This window comes from Nomia melanderi, chromosome 3 (assembly GCF_051020985.1).
Source record: "Nomia melanderi isolate GNS246 chromosome 3, iyNomMela1, whole genome shotgun sequence".
Taxonomy (NCBI): Eukaryota; Metazoa; Arthropoda; class Insecta; order Hymenoptera; family Halictidae; genus Nomia; species Nomia melanderi.
The window spans coordinates 18,679,528-18,700,702 of NC_135001.1; the positions used below are offsets into that span (position 1 = coordinate 18,679,528).

At 37.0% G+C, this 21,175-nt stretch overlaps 1 protein-coding gene across 10 annotated transcripts in view; it reads right to left on the reverse strand.

Moving 5' to 3' along the window:
* Nucleotides 1-205: 205 nt before the first annotated feature.
* Nucleotides 206-21,175, reverse strand: part of LOC116429241 (popeye domain-containing protein 1-like) — a 99,381-nt gene continuing 78,411 nt past the window's right edge. For all 10 annotated transcript variants that reach the window (XM_031981971.2, XM_031981973.2, XM_076365571.1 and 7 more), the window contains 4 exons: nucleotides 19,342-19,739; nucleotides 16,354-16,775; nucleotides 15,072-15,337; nucleotides 206-7,944 (listed from right to left, as the gene is read on the reverse strand). In XM_031981971.2, coding sequence (XP_031837831.1) covers nucleotides 7,921-7,944; nucleotides 15,072-15,337; nucleotides 16,354-16,775; nucleotides 19,342-19,739 — 1,110 coding nt within the window. In that variant the 3' untranslated portion in view covers nucleotides 206-7,920. The remainder of the gene's footprint in view (nucleotides 7,945-15,071; nucleotides 15,338-16,353; nucleotides 16,776-19,341; nucleotides 19,740-21,175) is intronic.

The following is a 21,175-nucleotide window of genomic DNA, read 5'->3' on the forward strand; positions in this document are numbered from 1 at the left end:
TGTTTTTTCTTTTTCGTTTTCGTCTCTTCCTCTTGTATCTACGTACCTCTATATTTATATCTCGCGACGCGACGTTTAATTAGTTTTCTTATTCTTTGTTAACCTTTAGATCGCCTTAAGTTTAATAGCTTTTACCGTTTACTTTACTTTATCTTACTCTTATTTTTGCTCTTTTAAACCTTTTCGTAGTCAACTACAATTTACGTTTTTTTTTTCGAAGCACTTTATTGCAGGTTTTTTTTATTTCATTTTAACGAAGCACTTATTGCATTACGTCTCAAGATTACTCTCTCTTCCCTCCGTTCCTCTCTTTGCTTTATACGCTATTCCTTACTTTCCGTTCGCTTGCATCACGCGTTTCGTGCGGCTGTTCCTTTATATTTATTTCGCCACCATTCCGATCACCTCCCCTTCGCTCGTTCCTACCTCACTGTGCAGTTTTCTCGGGCTCGTTTATGTGACCGCGTGCAGTTCTGTCCTATGTTACGGTTCATGTAATAAATCCGGTTAGTATTGATAATTACTGATTAATATTAATATTAATCGCGACCTTTCGTCGATGTCGCTAATCATACTGGCAAATATTCATGATTAGCAGCGAAGTCTGGTAAATTTAATAAAAATAGTTTTTACAATATTTATTCGTTTATTATTTATATTATTCCGGTAAACACTTGAATTTTCTGAATCTTACTTATTTATTTAGTTTTAGCTAATTTCTCCTTCAAAGAAAAGGTTGACACAGCTTCTTATTGCTTTTTGACGAATATTTATGGACACTTTTTCGCGAACCTCGAACTGAACGTACTGAAAATTATTACATTTACCGTTGATAGTCGTGATTTATTAATAATCACTGGTTCACGAGATAAATTCTTATAAATTATCCACTTTACCCTTTTTATTTGATTATTAATATTATCCGGCTATTATTAATATAAACTGGTTAATCACTTGAATCGTAACATGTACACTACGATGAACAGGTGTCTTATAGGCGCAGGTCAAATTTTCCTGCGAATTCTAGGAAAATTTGCGAAATCGCGATTCCTGGTCTAATTTTGTATACAAAATATAATTTCTAGGAGTGAAATTTGAGGGTATCATAACTAATTAACGTTGCGGGACTGTGGAATGAAGATAAGTGGATAAAAATTGTTTTTAGCGAAATAGAAATACAGGCGCATTTAAAAATTAAATGTTTTAATATTTAGAAAAATATAGCATATTTTTATAGTGAACATTTGATAATAATTTTAATTGTGTAATAATAATTTAAAAATGTATAGTATTTTTACGTCTGTTATATCTGGCAAAATTCAAAAACTTTGACGCGCATTGCCATAGTTAAGCAATAAATTTATTAAATTAAAGGATCAGTGCAGATTAAATATTAGCTGGAAAACACAAGAACGAAAATTTTACAAAGGAAAATTATATTACAGGTACGAAGAAAAATATAATGGAACAGGCGAACGAAATGTAGTAAATTGTCCGTGAGATTTGGTTGCTCGCGAAAGTTAATTCGAGATAAAAAAGAGAATTACCAAGTTAGCAAAAAATCCTGTAGCAATTTCGACAAAAATTATGGCACGAGAGAAAAGTGAATATAGTGTGGAGTGTAATGATCATCCGATAATTATCCAGAGAGTTTTTTAAAATGCTGAGTACAATTCAAGAGTTCGGATAAGAAAGTCATTGTGTAGATAGTGAAAATGATAAGAGGTGGGGATTGGGGTTTGCGAAAGTGTATTTACATGAAAAATCAGAATTTGGGGATTATGTATTCTCTGATGAGAATAAATTCAATATTTCTCAATTTAATGACCCAGGAAATATAAGGCAAAAGTACCGAATAAGCAAATCGTTAAAATTGAGATTTTAGTTTTATAAAAGAAATAATTAAAAACATATATTTGTTCAAATATTTTCAAGTGAAATTTAGAAGACTAACGTCAACAATCTAAAGTTAGCCAAGCTTGTACTCAGACTTCTCTATAATTCTCAAATTTCAATTTCCTAGGAAATGATAGACAGAAAAATAGGAAAAACTTCATACTCAATTGAAACAGCAACTAAGGTAAAATTAAAAAGCTTATAATATTCAATGTTCAACTATAGATGAAAACTGTGGAAAAAGAAGACTGTTAAAAACAAAATATTTCACATAATTTTCGAATAATTTTTATTGGAAAATAATGAGTCTGGCAAAACTTACGTTTTACTGAAAACGGTCTCCTATATATTTGTTATTATTTATTTTTACTATACAACTGTTTAAAATAAATTATTGAATACCTAAACTTGATTTGAAAATTATATATTTCAACATATGATATCAATTTCTATTTAATTGAAATGATACGGTACAGAAAAATTAGATCCAGAATCGTATGTCTTAGAAATTTACATGGGTTTCTACAGGAGAATTCGACCTGTCCCGACACTTTTGTTCATCACTGTTGGTATATATGTGTGTGTAGCGCTTGTTATGGCTGCGAATGCATCACATGTGTATCACAATTTCAAATTCTCGTGGATTACTCGAGTATGCAACGGGAATCTTCGACCTCGACACGACGAAGTTCAGACGTTCGGATCGATGAATTGCTATGTAACCGAACAAACGATCGGATCGATCTTACCCGTTTGTTGAAAATTAATCGTTTGTCCTCGGAAACGCATTAGGAAGTTCGAAACGCTGCCACTTTCAAGAGTTACTCGGTTAATTTCAACCAGTTACGAACTGTGTTCAAGAATATGGGCTGCGGTATTCTACCTCGAACAGAATGAACAAGAGATCTATTCAAGGGTAAAGTCTTTTGAAAATAATAACGATTTTGATCACATTTTATACACTTCGAATGGGTAAGAATGAGATGAAATAAAAAAAGGATAAGAATAATGATAAACAATTTTAATAAAGTTTTGGTAATAACGAAGTTTAATAAAAATGTTGATAATTAAATTTGAATACAAATAATATTCACGTTTGTGGCTATTTAAATCTAATTTTTAATAACAAACTCCAAATGTTACTGTATATGGCTATATCTTTGAAGAGATTAATATACTTGTAAATTATTTTGATACAAAAAATATAACAAAATTATAGTGATTAAATGACGTTTTTCTCCGAGTTTCTTTAAATATAAAAATTAAATTGAGTCATGACTATACACGAAACCATTGAAAAGTATTGAATGGTTTGTTTTGTTAATAGATGGATTTGGGTCTTACCCAGTATATAATCGAAAGTAACGTATTTGAAGAATACCAATAATGGATATTACAAGTGCGTAAATATGTACAGTTTGTTAATGAATAATTAATAAATCGCAATAATAATTCATAATTACATTAATGAATATGCAGTATATATTGTAAAAATTTCTCACAATCTGTACCACATGTTGTAATAGTAATAAATAAATTGCGGGTTTTAATGTAAAATAAAATTTTTAAGTAATTTTTAAAGACTGAAGAAGTAGACAAATTTCTTTAATTTTTTTAACAACTTCACTATATCGTCATTGAAAATAACATAAGAATGAATTTAATTTTATCTCACATTTCAATATAAATATAAATACCTAAAGAAATTTACTCTTTGATAAAAGAAGTTACATTAACTTTTAATGACAGAAAGAAAGAGGAAAGAAATTCATATATGTATTGAGTTCATGATAAAATAATTTTTCCTTCTCCAACTACGACTAATTGTGAGACAGAACAATGAGACGTCTGAACTTACCCGACTCGAGTACCCGAGTATCCGGTATTTGTTACTTCGCAGTTAGCGTGTCCCTGTATGTGTGTCTAATCATCATTTTCCTCTGAAATACTTAACAATTATAATCGTTATAATCACAGTCGATGCAAGGGTGTACACAGCGGTGACATTCGTTGAAAATATACCAATAATAACGATATCCAACAAATGAAAATTCTATTTCTGATCTGCACTGTACAATGGATGATTTTTGAAAAATTCTTTGTTCCATACATGACTCTAGAAGCAAAATTACTTGATCACCCTTAGAGTCTCTGACAAACAAATTTTCGCAAAAACAACGATTTTTGACAAAATAAGATGCTATATAAAGATTAAAAGTTAGAAAAACTTAATTTGTTCTTAGAAAATAAAGGAGAGCATTGTGAATATTTCAGTGTATGCGGTTATTAAATTTTTAAGTGTTTAATGGTTGTAATTAACCATTTAAATTTAAATCGAAATTGAACTGCATACTTTTGCATTGTTTTTACATTTTAACGAAAATTTATTCAAGTAGTATGCATTTTCTTGAATTTGCTCATCGGATTGTATAAATATTGTTGATGAAGATACAATTTAAAAAAGATGTCGACATGGTTTTCAATTTGGACAGTCCAAAAGAATATACGTCATTAACGTGTGCATTGTGTTTCGTTTTTCTAATTTTTACACATAATACTTGATTTTTTATTATATTTAACATTTAATATATTTGATAATATTTGATTCTTGAATAATAATCATGGAATAACAATAAACTCTTCTTAATCATTCTTTAACCAGTTTTATGTACTAATTATGAAAATAAATTACTTAAGCATTTCTTCAATCAAAATAATTGTTAAACACTTCTAAGAGACATAAGAGATAGAAAAAAATACAATTTCTTCATTAAAGTTTGAAACATAGAATATACAAAATTTTGAAAACTGAAAAATCACTGAAAAAGTTTTCCTGAAATTTATAAAATTTATATACTTATTGCATGATTACAACTGATTATGTATAACTACTGAATCTGATCGAAGTAGACAAAAGATAGCTATACGATCGTAAAACATGCACGCGTTACTGATGAATATTTTACCGTCCAGTCAGAGTTCAGACCAGTGTCGACATTTCTTCTAAACAGTTTATTCTGAAAAAACATCTCCGGAATTCGATGTTACGCAACGAATTCATTCAAGGCGAAAAACTCCTATAAAAAAACGTAAAAACGTTCTCTACGTAGAAAGTATAAATATCACTCTCCTTAAAAATTACATGGCTATTTACAACCATTTGAAGCAAGAAAAACTTGATAATACGCACACTCGTAGTTGGCTCGAGAAATTCTACGATCAGCTAGTAGATATCGCAGTTCAGAACGTACGTTGGACAGACATCTACCGAACCGTCTCTTAGAGATTTTCTCGTGTCCGTTGAGCGTTCAGCGTCGCGTAAATGGAAATTCCAAGAAGAAAGAAAAGGAGACTGAGAAACAAAAGAAGAAATTTTCGTCTGAACGTTATCAAATCGTTTAAATGCGATTCATCGGTTCCCGATTAGAGGTCACCTCGTACCTCGGGGTCCGAACAACGAAACGGATCCGGAAGTCTTAAAGAAGAAGACAAGCGTCAACAGTTGTAGCGCTCGTCACGGAAAACAAGTGGAAAAAGTTCGATCCGATCGCGGAAGAGCGTTTTGTCAGGCTTTCCAGCGAATACAAATAAAACTACTCCCCTTTTATCTCTTCTCCCCGAGTCTATCTTCAAGGCCGCCGCGCACTTAACAGCGCGACACGTGTCAAGCGTCAGACCAACATCGATATATTCATTAATGTACTCATTAGTTGAATGGTAATGCGTCCACCTGTCCGTAACACAGATTGTTACGAATGTCTTGCCTATCATCGTACGTCAATTCTCGTGCTGTTCGTACAATGTCAACGATCTGCAGATATTTTCGACTACCATTTCCCGTCAGATGAAAAATATGTTTGTTAACCGAGTGATTTATTCCACGATGAAAATTTCGTTTATTAACCCCTTAACGCACAAATTTTCCTCTATACAATACTGTGAACTTTAAATATTAATTTTGTTTCCCATGTGATCCCAGCGAAATAAAAATCTTGCGATTCGATTCCTCTTGACAAAAACTTTTGGTTTATATAGAAAATTGATCTTCAATTTAAATTGGTTAAGAAGGTTCAATTCTTTGTCAATCCATCGTCAATATAGCGAACATGTCAATTAAAGGGTTAAAGGAGAGTAAAGACGTTCCGAAGAAAATTATAATACAGATACGACGCAGCTGAGACAGCTACGGACATTACGGCACAACTGAATTCAATATTAATTAATTTATTTTTCAGTAAATAAATAAAGATACAAGTGTATAATTTTGATGAGTTCAGTCATCATCCCCCATTAACAGGTTAATAACGTTAGTCGATATGCGTTATAGACTGCATTCTATTCGTATTTTCATCAAATAACAATGCCGTCCATTAACATTAGAACCACCGTGCTACTCAGAATGACTGACTTCAACTTCCGTCTCCTGCGAACGCTACCGTGAAACGAACGTCGTCGAAAACTTAGAAAAACACACCTTTGTGATCTTCGCGAGGAGCGCGCATCAATCATTTTAAATACTCGGTACTTCTAGCGTTAATATTTTATTCGAGCGTACTCCGTTCCGCGGAATATGCGATGTCGGGCGGGTAACCGGTGTAACGGTTGATGCATCGATGTCGATACATTCGACGCACGGGCAAACATCATCGACAGGCGGAGGACTGAACATTGCTGGTCTGACGGTGTGCGTTGTTAAATGGGCGACAGGCTTTATCCATCGTCATCCGTTCTCCTAATTCGACGTTCCAACAGTCGAGCCCGCGTTTCGCGAGTCCCGAGATGCCTTTCGCCGTTGATATTTCCTCCGGTCTTGAACCACGAACGAAACTGCCTCTCCTCCTCGTCTCCCCCTCGAACTGAACTGCGTGTTCCTCGAATCGACCGAACTTGCACCGACGCTCTCTTCCTTCGCGAAAGGAACGGGAACACGTTTGCGGGACACTCGTCCACTCGGTTCGGGGACTCGCCGTCATTCCACACTCTCTCTCTCACTTTCACTCTCTCTCACTCTCCCTCTCTCTCTCTCTCTCTCTGTGTTCTTCATTTTTTCACTGTCGATCGACCGCGAACACGCGGCGTTACTTTGGTACGTGCACGTGTCGATGTGGCTGTGTGTGGTAGTATTCGGTAACAACGTGTAAGGCGTAGCACTTGCGGGATATGAACGTATGTGTATCGAGTCACCGGGGGTTGAACACGGTTGCGTCGTAGGCTCTGCTTTTCGAAATAGTTGTGAGAATCGGAGCGTCGTTGTAAAGGTCGCGGGTCGGAGGGAGTTTGGATTGCTTTTCGAATTTCTTCTCCGTATTATTTTATTCGAACTGAAAGGAACTTGGACAGCGTGTTTCTCCAATGTGTTAGAAAGTTTTCGAACGAGCACCAATTATATACTGAATACAATACTGAAAGAGGTAAGAGATAATTACTATAGGTGAAAACAATCTTATCTATCCTTTCTGTAACCAAAATTTCGGTCAAACTATAGTACGGCGGACAGAGTTTGAGCTCCTCCTGTATAATTTGCGAAATTATATTATTCCATAAACCAGAACCATATCTAGAACTACGATCGCCGCGATGTCGTTCCATTTCCCCGCAACTGTTTCACTGGGAACCTTCTTGTAACATTAATTAACAGTCATGAACGTGACCGTTTCAACCCCTGGTAAAGTCTGACCACGCGACCCGACGGAACCCGAACGACGGAGGATCTTTTTTCCCAGCAACGTCGAGCGAGTCGAGTACGCGAAGCACTGTCACTATGCCCGTGTATGGTGTGTGTGTTCCTGTCGTCCGTGTCACTCGGGTGTCATCTGGCACCGCGCTGGCACGATGATCCGTCGGCTGATAGGCCGTGTGATTAGTAACCGGTCCGACGGCGACGGCGACGGCGGCGACGAGCTTTCAGAGGGCAAACCATGGAAGCTGATACAGTTTGACGAGATCTCGACGGGGCTAGGCTGAACGCTGCGGCGATAAAGACAGCAGAGGCACGCTGGCAGGGCCCTCCCCGTCGAGCGACCGTCATACGGGCGTCTCGAATGTAACCTGGAACAATTGCGAACCAGAGATTTCGTGAATGTTACTTGTAGATTATAGAATCCCGATTAACGCTAGGTTTACGGGCATTTATTGTACACCTCATTCTATTACTCCTAAAAGAATTGATGCTCGTTTATTTCGATTGTGGAAACTGGAGATTCGATAGTGGGTGATTGGGGTACATGTGATCGCATCGATCAAAATCGGCGTAAACATTTACAAAATAATATTTCTGAAATCCAATATGCGTCAATTTGACGCGTTCCGTAAACCTAGCGTTAAAGCATGTTCAGCTTTATTAACACATCGAGCGCCGGCCCCGATAACGCGGGATTTTTAGTCTGTCGTTTAATTGCTGATCCTACGTTCATGTAACATTCTAGGTATGTATAACACAGGTCCAAACTAAAATTTACAAAATCGAATCCCTTGTTCTCTTCCATAAATTTTGGTTTAATCGATGCTTAAAAATGTATCAATATAATCACCGACGCTCGCGTTTTTAGTAGCTGAAATTTAGCCGGCGTTCAATGTATTAACCACTTGCGGTGGAAATTCTGTTATATGAACGTCAGCGACGTGTTGTACACGTCGACAGGCAATTGTCAGAAATGTCAATTTTCCAAATTGTTTTGAAAAATATCATAATATGCAAGATTATTAATAAACAAATTTAGTATTTATACACGTGTAATTTCATTATCAGTTGATGCGTCTTTATATTCTCTAGAACACGTCGACAGGCAATTGTCACAGAAATTTCAATTTTCCAAATTGTTTCGAAAAATATCGTAATATGCAAGATTATTAATAAACAAATTTAAAATTAATAAACGAATTTCTTTACACCGCAAGTGGTTAATAGATAAATTTTGTACTTTAATTATATGACCCATATACATTTCTTATATTTACGATCAAATTGGTTTCATTGTTAGTCAATATACTTCGAAAAAGTACGAAACTCATTTGGCATTCAATGCATTAAAGTTAACATTAGTGGTAGAGTCTATTTTGATTTAGATTTTCAGAAACTTCGTTTATTTCTTTATTCACTTATAACTGTCTTGGTGTGAGTTGAGCATACTTATAACATTTAATAAGAATATCAATGTATTTCGTAGGAATAGACGTTCGAAAATATCGTGTATGTTGAAATATTCTCGAGTAAATATTCGAATAGGTATACAGTGTATTTTTCGACTGTTTTCCATATTTAAATTTCTAATTCCTTAATTCTCACTTTTTATGTCATACGAAAAGGTATTAATATAAAAATATTCATGTTTAGAGAAGAAACGACTGACGCGTTTTACGATTCATTTTACAGTTGTTCTTATCAGAACCACTTTATCCCTTCTGACTTATTAAACGAGGAAGACTTTTATTGTAACCTTGCATTTACTCTGAACATTAAATATTGATAACAGAAAAGTAGCATTCCATTTCGACTGTAAATAAAAGACTAGTATTCATATCTTTAAACTCCGTTCCAAGTCTCAATCCCGAGTAGCAGTATTTTATAATACAATAATCTAATTAGCATATTCCGATTTTCACTTCTGCGAGCAAAATGATTATTCCAAATATTCAGCTGACAATACAAATACAAAGAATCTTTGTTGCTGGATTCCTTTTTAAATCTAGTAAAGGATGAACCCAATTTTTAAATGTATCGTTCGGTGCCACCTTTTTATTTTCTCTTTAAAGCACTTCGTAAACAGGTCCTTGCGTAGTTGAGATTGAGTACACCGCATTCATTTCACTGATGGAACATCGCCAGCGATACAATGACTGATCGCACTTCCGCCACATGTCTCAGCCATCTATTATAAGTACAATCTCTCTAGATTTTGAACAGTAGATCAGTCATTTTTATACTGCAGTTTATTCGCATTCTTTTATACAAGAGAATCTTACTAATACTTCTAGCTGCGAACATTGAAATCATTCATTTATCGAAACCGATACATTCATATCGAGGAACTTACTTCTCCCCTAAATATCTGGGTATCTATCAAAATTCACTCGAACATTTTAACTTGAATAACATGCGTATTGGTTAGAACACAGTTGATATGTATATAGAAGCAAAACAAAAATTTATACAATCGAAACGTAGAAAAACTGTTTCATTTTAAAAGCTTTTTAATCAGTAACCCAAGTTTTCCTGTGATACAACACTCGTTATCGGCGAATCCACAAAATGGAGAGCCAGCAGAGAAATAAGAAAAGTCGAGCGCACGAACGGTTCGGGGAAGCTCATTCCGTCTTGAACGCGTTAGCAGCAAGCAGGGAAGAAATAATTGAGAGAAATGAAGACTTCGCAGTAAAGCGTCAGTTAGTAAAACTCCGCCGTAGGCGGGAAAAGGGGAACGACATTCTGTGCATCTAACGTAGCGCTATTTGTCTCCCTGAAGAAGCTAGTCCTCCGACACTCTTCGGCTGAAGAGGCTCGCGCAGCTTTTCTCGCGACGCAGCTGCTCTATTCGCGACCATGGGTAACAGTCAGACCTCCGTTCGTTTCGTCAGTGACTTTTTCCGTTCGCGGGTCAAGAATGAAACCATCTGGCCGGAACCGGTGAAGCGGGTCGACACGGTAACTCAATATCGGTCCACTTTTCTGGCTCGAGCACGCGTCGTAATTGAATTTTGTTCCCGTAACGACATACTGGGTGTTTCCGAAACCGAGCCGGCTCTAATTTACGCGCAATGCCGGATCAAAAATATGCGATAACTCTTTCTCGTTGGACACATCGTTTCCGAGATAATCGATTACGAAAGCTTCCGCGACGCGCAATCGTTAACTGCTTGTATTACGATTTATTTTTGAGCTCTGATCGATTTACTTTGTTATTAGTAGTTTATTGAAAGTAAGAGAACATTTCAGTCTTATTTTATGCTAACGTATGCTACGAGGTATGGTCATTGATAACAGAGGAATAGTATGTAATTTGCAGTAAAATTGAATAATATCGATGTTTGTTAAATTCCAATAATAATATTGTGAGGCAAGTTAATTAACCGAAACATCGAAGAATTTTCGAACGTGGTTATCTTTGGAACGAAGAAACATGAAAAAATGTTATTCTACATCTTGAAATTATTTTCTTCATACAGTCGCGTACAGAATCTTTGAATTTATCCGATCCGAGGTAACTATGAAATTAGATAATTAAGGATGTGAACTATATAGCATACTTCTGTTATAATCAAAATGTTAATATACTGTACCATGAAAATCAGACGAATTGAAAGGTTATTTTTTAATAAATATCTCTTCCCACATTTTACTAGTAATCCCGTTGCAGTTCAAAATTAGAAACAAAATGTTTGCAGTGGTTAAAGTTGGAGAAGTTAAATCAAAGGTATAGTAATACAAAGGCCCAAAGAACAAAGGTAGTATAAAATATGATAAACTTGCAACTTGTCCTTATAACTGGATAATCATTACTTGTGGCATGACCTTTCAAAAGCGATTATCTCCGAAATGAAGTCTCCAATGAAAAACTGACATTCTACATTTACGACTTACAGTGATCGCTTAAATTTCACAAAATTTACTCGGTTAAATTTCACTGCATTATCCCTACTCTTCACGTTGTTATTCACGTTGTGTTTGGGCTCATTTTAATCACAACAGCCTCAGAAATTCATTGGCATCACATTTGAGAAGGTAAGGTTAATGACTGTAATTGAAATGTTCTTCGTTGCATATTCATATGTGACGAGTGCGGCATCGCTTTGAAGTCCCGCGTTTCAACCCTCGATTTTCCAAGGACTGCGTTTATCCCGCTGCCACTCGCTATATCGATTCTCTACCTTCGTCAAGCTGCGCTCGATTCAGTTCCTGTAAGGAAATGGCTTCCTCCTGGTTTTTCTGCTCGGCTAAATTCCACCGGAATTTAAGCGAGCATTGTCGCATTTCTCCGCGTAGAATTAACTCGCGTTTCCCCACGGCGAAATTTCGGGATCACCTAGTACATTCATCGGGGTTTTTCTACGGTCGCGATTTATGACGCGATGTAACGCTCTTCTTGGCTGCGGCTGGTCGTTTTATCCTCGGGACTGAAGACGAAGAAGCGGGAGAAAGCTGTTTCGATTCGGGACACTTAATCATCCCCGGGCGAAGAGAAGAAACGACGCGGTTGAAAGGCGTCGCTGGTTCGGGATAGCAATCTGTTCGAGCCCGTAACCGGAAAAGCCGGGAGATAAACAAAAGCTCGAGATACATGTAAAATGCGCATCGAGCTATTGAACAACGGCGCCATTCAGGTTTTTGCGGGATCAGTCCGCCTTGCGCTCGAGGGCTGGACAGGTTTTTGCTGGATAAACAGGAAACACCAATAGCGACGGATAAGTATACTCGCCGGGTGAGATCGTGAAAGTGCGTCGACGACCGATGTGTTTTCTGTACGAACACTCTACTCGTGAATATTTGTTGAAATCCTGGGAATGTTTCTTACATGAGGTTCAATTGTGTATAAACGGAGGGTCTCGTTCTACAATCGTTTGAGAATTCTTACATTCTTATCGATAATTCGTATAATTCTTTGATTTAGCTGAAGAAATTATTATGTGCGACAATATTGTTTAGAGTTTTTCATATTTTGTGGAACTTTGATGATCACTCTAGGCAATTTAGAGCGTTTCTAATGTTATTGGAATTAAGAGAACTATGGTTGGGTTTATCCTTTCTATATTAATGTGTTTTTTTGCATCCGTGTCATAGTCATAACTAGACTGCGGATGTTTATGCAAATGCATAATTTTACAGAAAATAGGTAGAAACGTGAAACCTGGACAGAAATTTATCTCATTCCTAGAGAATTTCAAAACTGTGTTTTTTTCTCTTACGTATTTTTCATATTTCATATGTTTAACATGCTTTTTTATAAGTCTAGTCATAACAAATTTTCAAACTGAAAATATAAACGTTTTATTTAGAAATTAATAGCATACCGAGTGCCTATGAAGGGTTTCTAGAATATTACAGGAAGTTAATAAACAATACAGAGCTTCTCTCGAATAAAAAAGATCCATACAACAGCCACGAAATGAAGTAGATCAATACTTCGCAAAACAACTTCACGAAACTGCATCAAAAATTCACGATTTTACTTTATTCCGATTTCACAGTTTAATCGGCTCATTATTTTACTCGCAGTACATTTTTTTATTTTCTGGAAACAATTCAACAGTCAAACAATCCATTCAATTCTTCCGAACAATATATCAAAGTTAATTGGTCTGTTCCGGCGCGTTATCCGTTTCCACGGACAACGCGCGCGTACGAAGAGGCAGACAGTTATTTCAAAAGTTTCCGCAAAGTCTCGTCATTTCGTCCGTCATTCCTGTTAGAGATACACAGATACATGTTGGATATGACTTTTAACATATTCCACGGTATTCTATAACGTAGAAAATTCTGAAATTTACCGAAAAGATATTCACCCTGCTGATACGAAGTTACAGTTGTCAGGTACAGTTATTTAAAGTTTAAACTTTGATTACTATATAAGGATCGTTGACAAAGAATGCATACTGTTGGAACACAAATACTTTGTTTCAAAGTAGTGTTCTGAAAAGTGTTATCGCGCTGGAGGTGATCTCATAGCGCAAAGGATTAATTCCTGGCAAATCAGGTTTACGACAGATTCAAACTCTAAACCACGTACAATCGAGCAGTGTCGAGCAAAAGTTATTCGAACCAACGAATAAATTCGATCTAATTGTTACCTTCAAATAACGAATAATCAATACACATATTCAGCATTCGTAGATAATAAATAAACTGAATTTATTCGTCATTTTCCATTATTTTGAGCAGATTTTGCTGAGTGCTGCATATAATAATACGACCAAATTTGTAAATGCGAATATGGAGTTACGAATAGCAACATATTGTTGACCGGAAGTCGTGCGAAGGAGCTATCCCATGTCACCGGTTATTATTCCGTAATTAAATGTGAAAGTGAAACAATCTGAATAAACTCCAGTATATTTTATATATACACAATGAATTGAAATTAAACTTTGGGCATATCTTTTATATAACTTTGAATATTTCGCTTTTGCAGTATTCTATATTGCTCTGCATATCAAACATTGAAATGGCTAATGCAAGTGCAAACACGAGTTAACTCGTGACCGGTCAAAGTCTCGGCATGAAAACATGAGTGAACTCGAAACCGATCGACAATTTAGTAAACAACGAATGAAGCTTCTCTATACAAATAACGAGTACAGTGATGTTCGCTTAAATTCCACAAAATCTGCTCGGTTAAATTTAACTGCAGCATACCTACTCTTTCCCACTACACACTGCATCGAGTTCAGTGTAACGTGATTTCAATATACAGGAACAGAAAATGAATACAACATGCAGAAACGGGATAAACGCAGTTCTGAAATCGAGAGTCGAGAGGCGGAACTTCAAAGCCGCACGCGTCAAATATGAATACGCCACGAAGGAAATTTCAATTACAGTCATTTTAACCTGTCCTTCTCAAATATAGTACCAGTGGATTTCTGAGATTGTTGTGATTGAAACGAGTCCAAACACGATGGAAATCAGACTTGTTTTACCGGCTTAATGTAATTAATACCCATTTCAGGGAGTGAACCCTTAATTTCGTTAATTAAATTAAGCCGGTAAAACTAGTCCGATTCCCACCATGTTCGGACTCATTTTAACCACAACAATCTCACAAATTCAGTGGCACGACATTTGAGAAGATAAGGTTAAAATGACTAATTTCAATTTTCTTCATCGCATATTCATATTTGACGAGTGCGGCTTTAAACTTCCGCCTCTCGACTCTCGATTTTAGGACTGCGTTTATCCCGCTTCAACTCACTATATCGATTCTCCACCTTCACCAGGCGGTGCTCGAGTCAGTGGAAGGAAATAGCTTCCCCCTGTTTCCCTGCTCGGCTAAATTTCACCATTGAAACCCGAAATCGTGGAATTTAAGCGAGCATTACTGTAATAACGAATAACGCGACCGAGAAATTATTTCAACGCCCAACTTCGCAATCAAGCGCAGCTCGCGCACGTTTCGGAGTTAACAGCTCCGTTGCAAAAACGGAACGCGAAGTGTCGGGTAGATGGATAGCGGGTCGGTACTCACCTCCCTCGTCCCCTTTTTCGAGCGTTTCCTCTCGAGCTTCGGTGTCTGAGGTAGCAGGGTATAATCGCCGCTCGTGCCGCCGCTACGCTGCCGTGTCAACGGCTGATGCGACAGAAGGGGCACCCGTGACGGTGGCGAAAACTGAACGCCCTGCGGCAGTAACGAGTACCCGAGGTTCTGGCCCTGGGTGAACGGCGAAGTCGGCGGGAAGTGATTCGCCACCACCGGCGCCCAATACTGGTGCGAGTACCGAGAGGGTGAACTCCCTGTGGACAGTCAATTTCAACGCTCGTCAGCTTACCCCGTATATATCTGGTATGCGAACCGCGTAATTGCTATTCGATACCGATCGATCGGCACTGTCCAAGTTCAGCAAAGGTTAATCGTTCTCCCTCTCCTTCCCCTTTCTCTCTCTTTCTCTCTCTCTCTCTCTCTTTGTGCCTATGATTGTCGTGGTACTATTGAAAAACGAGTCTAGCAGAACGATATTTTTTTACCAACCGTACTCGTGCTCGAGAATTGAAACCAGTTGCCTACACTTCGCGCTTGGCATCCTTTTTCGAGGGAAATTCGATACCCCGGGAAATTTGAGTTTTTTTTTGAGCTTTGAAGAGTCGGTTCATGGAGGACTTCTATGAAAGCGTTAGAAAGTTTCTTTTTTTTTGTTACTAGTTCACCGGTGTGCTGAATTTTAGTTACTTTTGATTGAATCTTCTTTGTCTCTTTTTTCGTTTCACTTAAGTATTCGGTGAATGCAATTGAAAGATTGTTAATCGGTATCACTGTTTCTCATTATTTGCGACATTATTTTTGTAAGATCTCTGAGTGTTGTCGTAAGTATGTATACGTAAACTATGTATTGCTAGATGACTTGATGACTAGGCTGAATTCGCTCGATTGATCGTTTCATTTTTTCTCGCCCAATTTTCTATATGCTTCATTTCCTTATTTCTGACATTCTCGATCGTCAATACTAACCATACAGCGAATCGGTCAAATAACCGATTTTGAAGTTCAATAAAATTCGTTCAATTAACTTTACATCAATTTTTATATTGTATAAATAATTGGTCTTTCAATTTCCGTCGTCTCTTATTCTTATTTCCACTAAGAAAAATATATCATCCAATTTGTTTATCCTTATTTTACAGCCAGTTATTTGACTGATCACAGTAAGTATATACATACAGTGACGTAATTCGAAACAACTGCCCGAAATTCCCGAAAAATACGACAGAGCTTACAGACTAACCTCAGGATAAAACAGAATGCAAAGACTTACTGTCGCTCCGCGGGTTGCTGTGCCTCCTTTGTGCCTTCCACGTCGTCGAGCGTACTCTGCCAGCGGTTTCAGTGTTCACAGCGTCGACGCTGAGACTTCTCGCGACACCCCTGTAAGGATTCGACGTGGTTGTCTCACTGGCCGCGGCGACACCAGCGAGCTGCTCGTTAAGGGCGTACAACTTGGACGTAATGTCCTTACCGATGAGGGTGTTGAGGACGACCTTAAGTAGCGGCCTGTGCCTGAGTACCCTGAGCAACTTCAGCCTGGTCCAACAGATGTACGTGCTGGATTCCTCGGCTCTAATCGTCACTTGGAAGACGTCGTCGATGTTCTCCTGCATGGCCTCCCATTCCGGCGAGTCGACGAACTGATAAGCTTTGATGTAGTGCAGGTGCGTCCCGTCGCAGGTCACCTTCAACCTGCGACCCGGGCAACGAACCGTCACAGGACGCCGAGAAATTTTGCGACGTGTTACGGCCGATCGAGATAAAGTTTCGCGATTCTCGTGCGTCTTCGGTTTGAACGGTTGGATTGGAATAGACGCTTGTGAATTTTATATATTCCCGAGCTTCGGTAAGGTTTTATTAATATATCCATTTTACTTGATTAATACGTAACTGTAATTTCGTTGTAATTTGCAACTGTGTGATTCAAACGATTATTTTTATTTACATCATTGTCGGAACAGTCTGTACTTCGCTATTGCTGGCTAGCTTCTTGATAATGTACTTGATCGAATGCTACTTAAATTATGTATTTAGTAAAATTGTTTAGTTTCTTATGCAATGTCTGTTTAATTAGACATAGGAGAATGTAAGCTGCTATTCTAGTTTTAAAATAACTAGTTGATATTACGTTATCTATCCATGGAACACAATATCTACGCGCAGTCGCCTCGGAAAGAAAGTCAGAGTTACCGAAGTAAGTCTTTATCGATTTGTTTTTGTATATATTGATATTAAAATAATTGTTTCTTTGCGCTGCTTTTTAAACGCAGTCTAATAAAAATAATCACGATCTTCTCGAGACGATTGCATCGCTATTTGACAATACTACGGTCTTCAGTTCAACTATATACTTTAACTAAACATGTTTGAACATCATAGTAAGCAATGTATCAATAATAATCTCAATATATTTATTTCTCCAGTAACATCTTTGCTAAAAAAAGTGACATCAAATTGTCTGTAAATTCCCCCAAAGGCCGCAGTAGTGTAAACACATCAACAACAAAGAGTCTCTCATATCTCTAACGAAACTCAAACTTAAGTAACCCTAAAAACTACTTCTAAAGAAGCGATGGAAATAAGAACACAGACACCAATTGCAATTCGTTCCATCTATGAAACCCTTCTGCGTCACGGATTCGATATTCGAGATCGAGATATTGATTCTCGCGACCAAATAAATTCAATCTCTGGCAAAATGTTTCCTACTAGAGACATTAGCAAAGTTTGTTAGAAACATTCATGTTTTATAAGTATATAATGTTATTGTATGTAATCAAAAGTAAAGGACATTGTATAAGTACCTACTATAGAGCAAATGACAAAAAAATGACATTTTCTCCAGTATGAGAAAAAAGAAAAGAAGTATTACAAAATATACATGGTAAAGGTTTCCGACTTGATTTGTTAATATAAATTACTTATAAATACAAATCGGATCGGAAACTTCTAAAATTTCTATCAATGGAAAATATTGATAAAAGATTTTTCCATGCATCATTTTGTTTCTTTTCTAACTTCTTTTTCATAATAAATAGAGATTTATGTAATTTTGCTGTTATTTACTGTATAATAATTCTCTTAATTTGAACTACATAGTTATAACATTTTATACTTCTAAGACATAAATATTTTTAAAAAATGCTGTCTTCGCGAGTCTAATTGGAAACATTTTATCAGGGGTTGTGCTTGGACAGTAAGCCTCGATTAACCGAGTCATTAGTTTTTGCGACCCAGATGGTCCAAAGTCTTGGTTATCTACAAACTTAATAACTTTCTATTCTTACATTATACCACGTTATATACAGGGTGTATTTAGCAACTGGGACAGGCCATAACTCCGTTTCTATTCACGTTAGAAAAAAGCCTGAAGGAAAACTTTGTACTATTTATCTGGCTCTATCATAGTATATACAGCACTAGGTTTTCTTATAATTGTATTGATGCAGTTTCCAAGTGCAATTACATTTTTAATTGCAGATTTTACATTTTCTTTTGGATTGAATGAATTTCTTCGATGAACCTTACAACTCTCGCCAGTGGAATCCATTGAGAAATATTCAGAAATTCAACCTTGTATTGTTCATTCTGAGTCTCTAACTGTATCTTAACACATTGTTGACCGGCAATTTTACGCAGAACTGAAATGAAACTTTGGACATATCTTTTATATAACTTTGAATATCTTGCTTTTGCAATATTGCGTTTCAAACATTGAAATAGCTAAAGCAAGTGCAAACACGAGTTAACTCGTGACCGATAAACAATGTATTAATATTTACACACCCGTATGTTTCGACAGTAAATTAACAGTGTCCCATAATTAGTCATATAATTAAAATAGACATTTTATTTTTATACTTCATAATAATTGTAGATACACGCAATATCGGTGTTAAATTGAGTGAAACAATGTATCTACTAATCTTGATGATTATATAACCACATAGTGGTAGACTAACAGCATAATTAATGGTTTTATTGAAAGCGAATCCATACTTAACAACGTGTATCATGAGAATCAATAAACTAAATATTACCTAATAAAACGAATATTAACTGTTAAAACCTTTCCTAACAGAGTTACATCCTGTCCCAATTAAATCCACCCTGCACAATATAGTGCGTAAACAATCCAATTGTCCAAACATTCTTCGAACAATGTTTCCTCGTGTCGCTATCTCCAGACTCTCGGTGGTTCGATCGTATCGAATAATCGAGGTTCTGTGCTCTAAACCCTGCGAGTTCGAATACTCACTTGCCGCGCAACAGTATCGACAGTCGTGCGTCGGCCGGCGTGACGCCTTCCGTGGCGTAGGTCTGACCGGAGTCCAGCTTGAGTATCCTCGCCTCCTTGGCCAGCTCCTGGAAGTGCTTCTTGCTAACCTTGTACGGCTTAAAGAGTTTCAGATAGAGCTCGGCTAGCTCCGGGCTGAGCGCAGGCGGTAGAAATCGACAGGCTAGTATGAGGGAGTGAATGCCGTTCAGAAGGCCGAGGGCCAAGCACCATAGCATCGCGTCGAGAGCGCATATGGTGATCCCGGCCCACAGAGCGGCCAGCATGAAGCCGGCGGTCAGAAACGTGCGGAGTGCCAATACCGAGGCCTTGAAGGAGCGCGGCACCAGGAACGCCGCCGCGAAGAATAGATTCGCCGCCTGACAAAAAAGGCAAATCGAAACGGTAGCCACGTGACAATCCCGGCATACCGGGCTGTGATTCGATTCAATTCGGTTTGCTTCGGGATGTACGATCGAGGATGGGCATCGCGGAAATTTGTCGGTGTCGTTCGCGCTGATGAACGTCATTCCGCGAGGTCTGAATCCTAAGCGGACGCACGAGAGATTTCTTAACCGTTTGAGTGCTGAGGAGCGTTATAGCTCTTGTGTTGTGCCAAAATTGCGGACAGCGCGGAGGCGCTTCTGTTTGTCGGTGTCAATTGTAATTTTCTTGCTATGTTTTTCAAGAAGTAAATCGAAGTAAATTTATTTGAATAAATGTTATTTCATATTTTTTTGTAGTGACACAATGTTTGCGATCTTATTAGATAACTACTCTTGTTAATTTTTTTGCACACATAGAATCACCTCCGCATTTTTGGTAAATATCCACAGAAGTTTAGCATACAAACGGTTAACCTCTTGCAATGGAAAAATGTACCACGCTTGTTGGGATGTTTTTGTTCCGAAATTACCGATGACGTTTTATACTCGTCGATTATCTTGTTGCGTTACACGTACTAGATTGTTTTGAAATGTATCGCTCTATACAACACTATTAATAAACAAAATTGGTGTACATATCTGCGTAAAATAAGTGAAACTTCTTCGCACAAGACTTTAGATTGGACGAGCAATTTTTTTTAACAGGAATTTAAACAATAGGAAACTGATAAACTGATTTGGATATAAGAATTGATAGAAACTTAAATGGACGAAAGGAAATACAAAATTTTTAATGAAATTTTTAAACCGGTCATTCGACCGGTCGCAGTACGTTTGGTGTTAGCCTCTTAACCCCTTGACCTAGAATATCGTGTCAGGCTCGTGACGAAAATTTTCAACTGAATTTGAGAAATCTAAGTATTATTAATTCTTTTTAAATATAAATTAAATACTACTTCCGTAATATCGTTAATCAGCATTAAAATTTGTTGTATTCTTGGTAAATTATTAACGATAAAGTAGTTGCATGGATCATAGTTAAGAAACAAATCATAGGGCAAGGGGTTAATTTGTTAATTCATCAATCAAGTTCAGTTTCATTTCTCAACAATTCTTTTAGTTTTCGTATTCATGTGATATTGAATTATATGTATTATTACACAGTTTACTATATTTATTTACTTTGTCTCGAATTGTTCGTGAATGTTCAAGTTTCGAGAATACACAGTTAAAAGATTAACTTGTTAACTGCTAAATTTACTTTTTAAAATGTCTTGTGAGAGCGGAGGGTAATTAATCTTGCTACAGTCTTTCGATCTTTTTTAACCAGATTACGTTTCCATTTTTATAACACCATTTTGTTTGTTTACTTTCTTTTGATTGTGTCGCTTGATAATACTTGGACAACGTTTTAACACATATTAAACTTG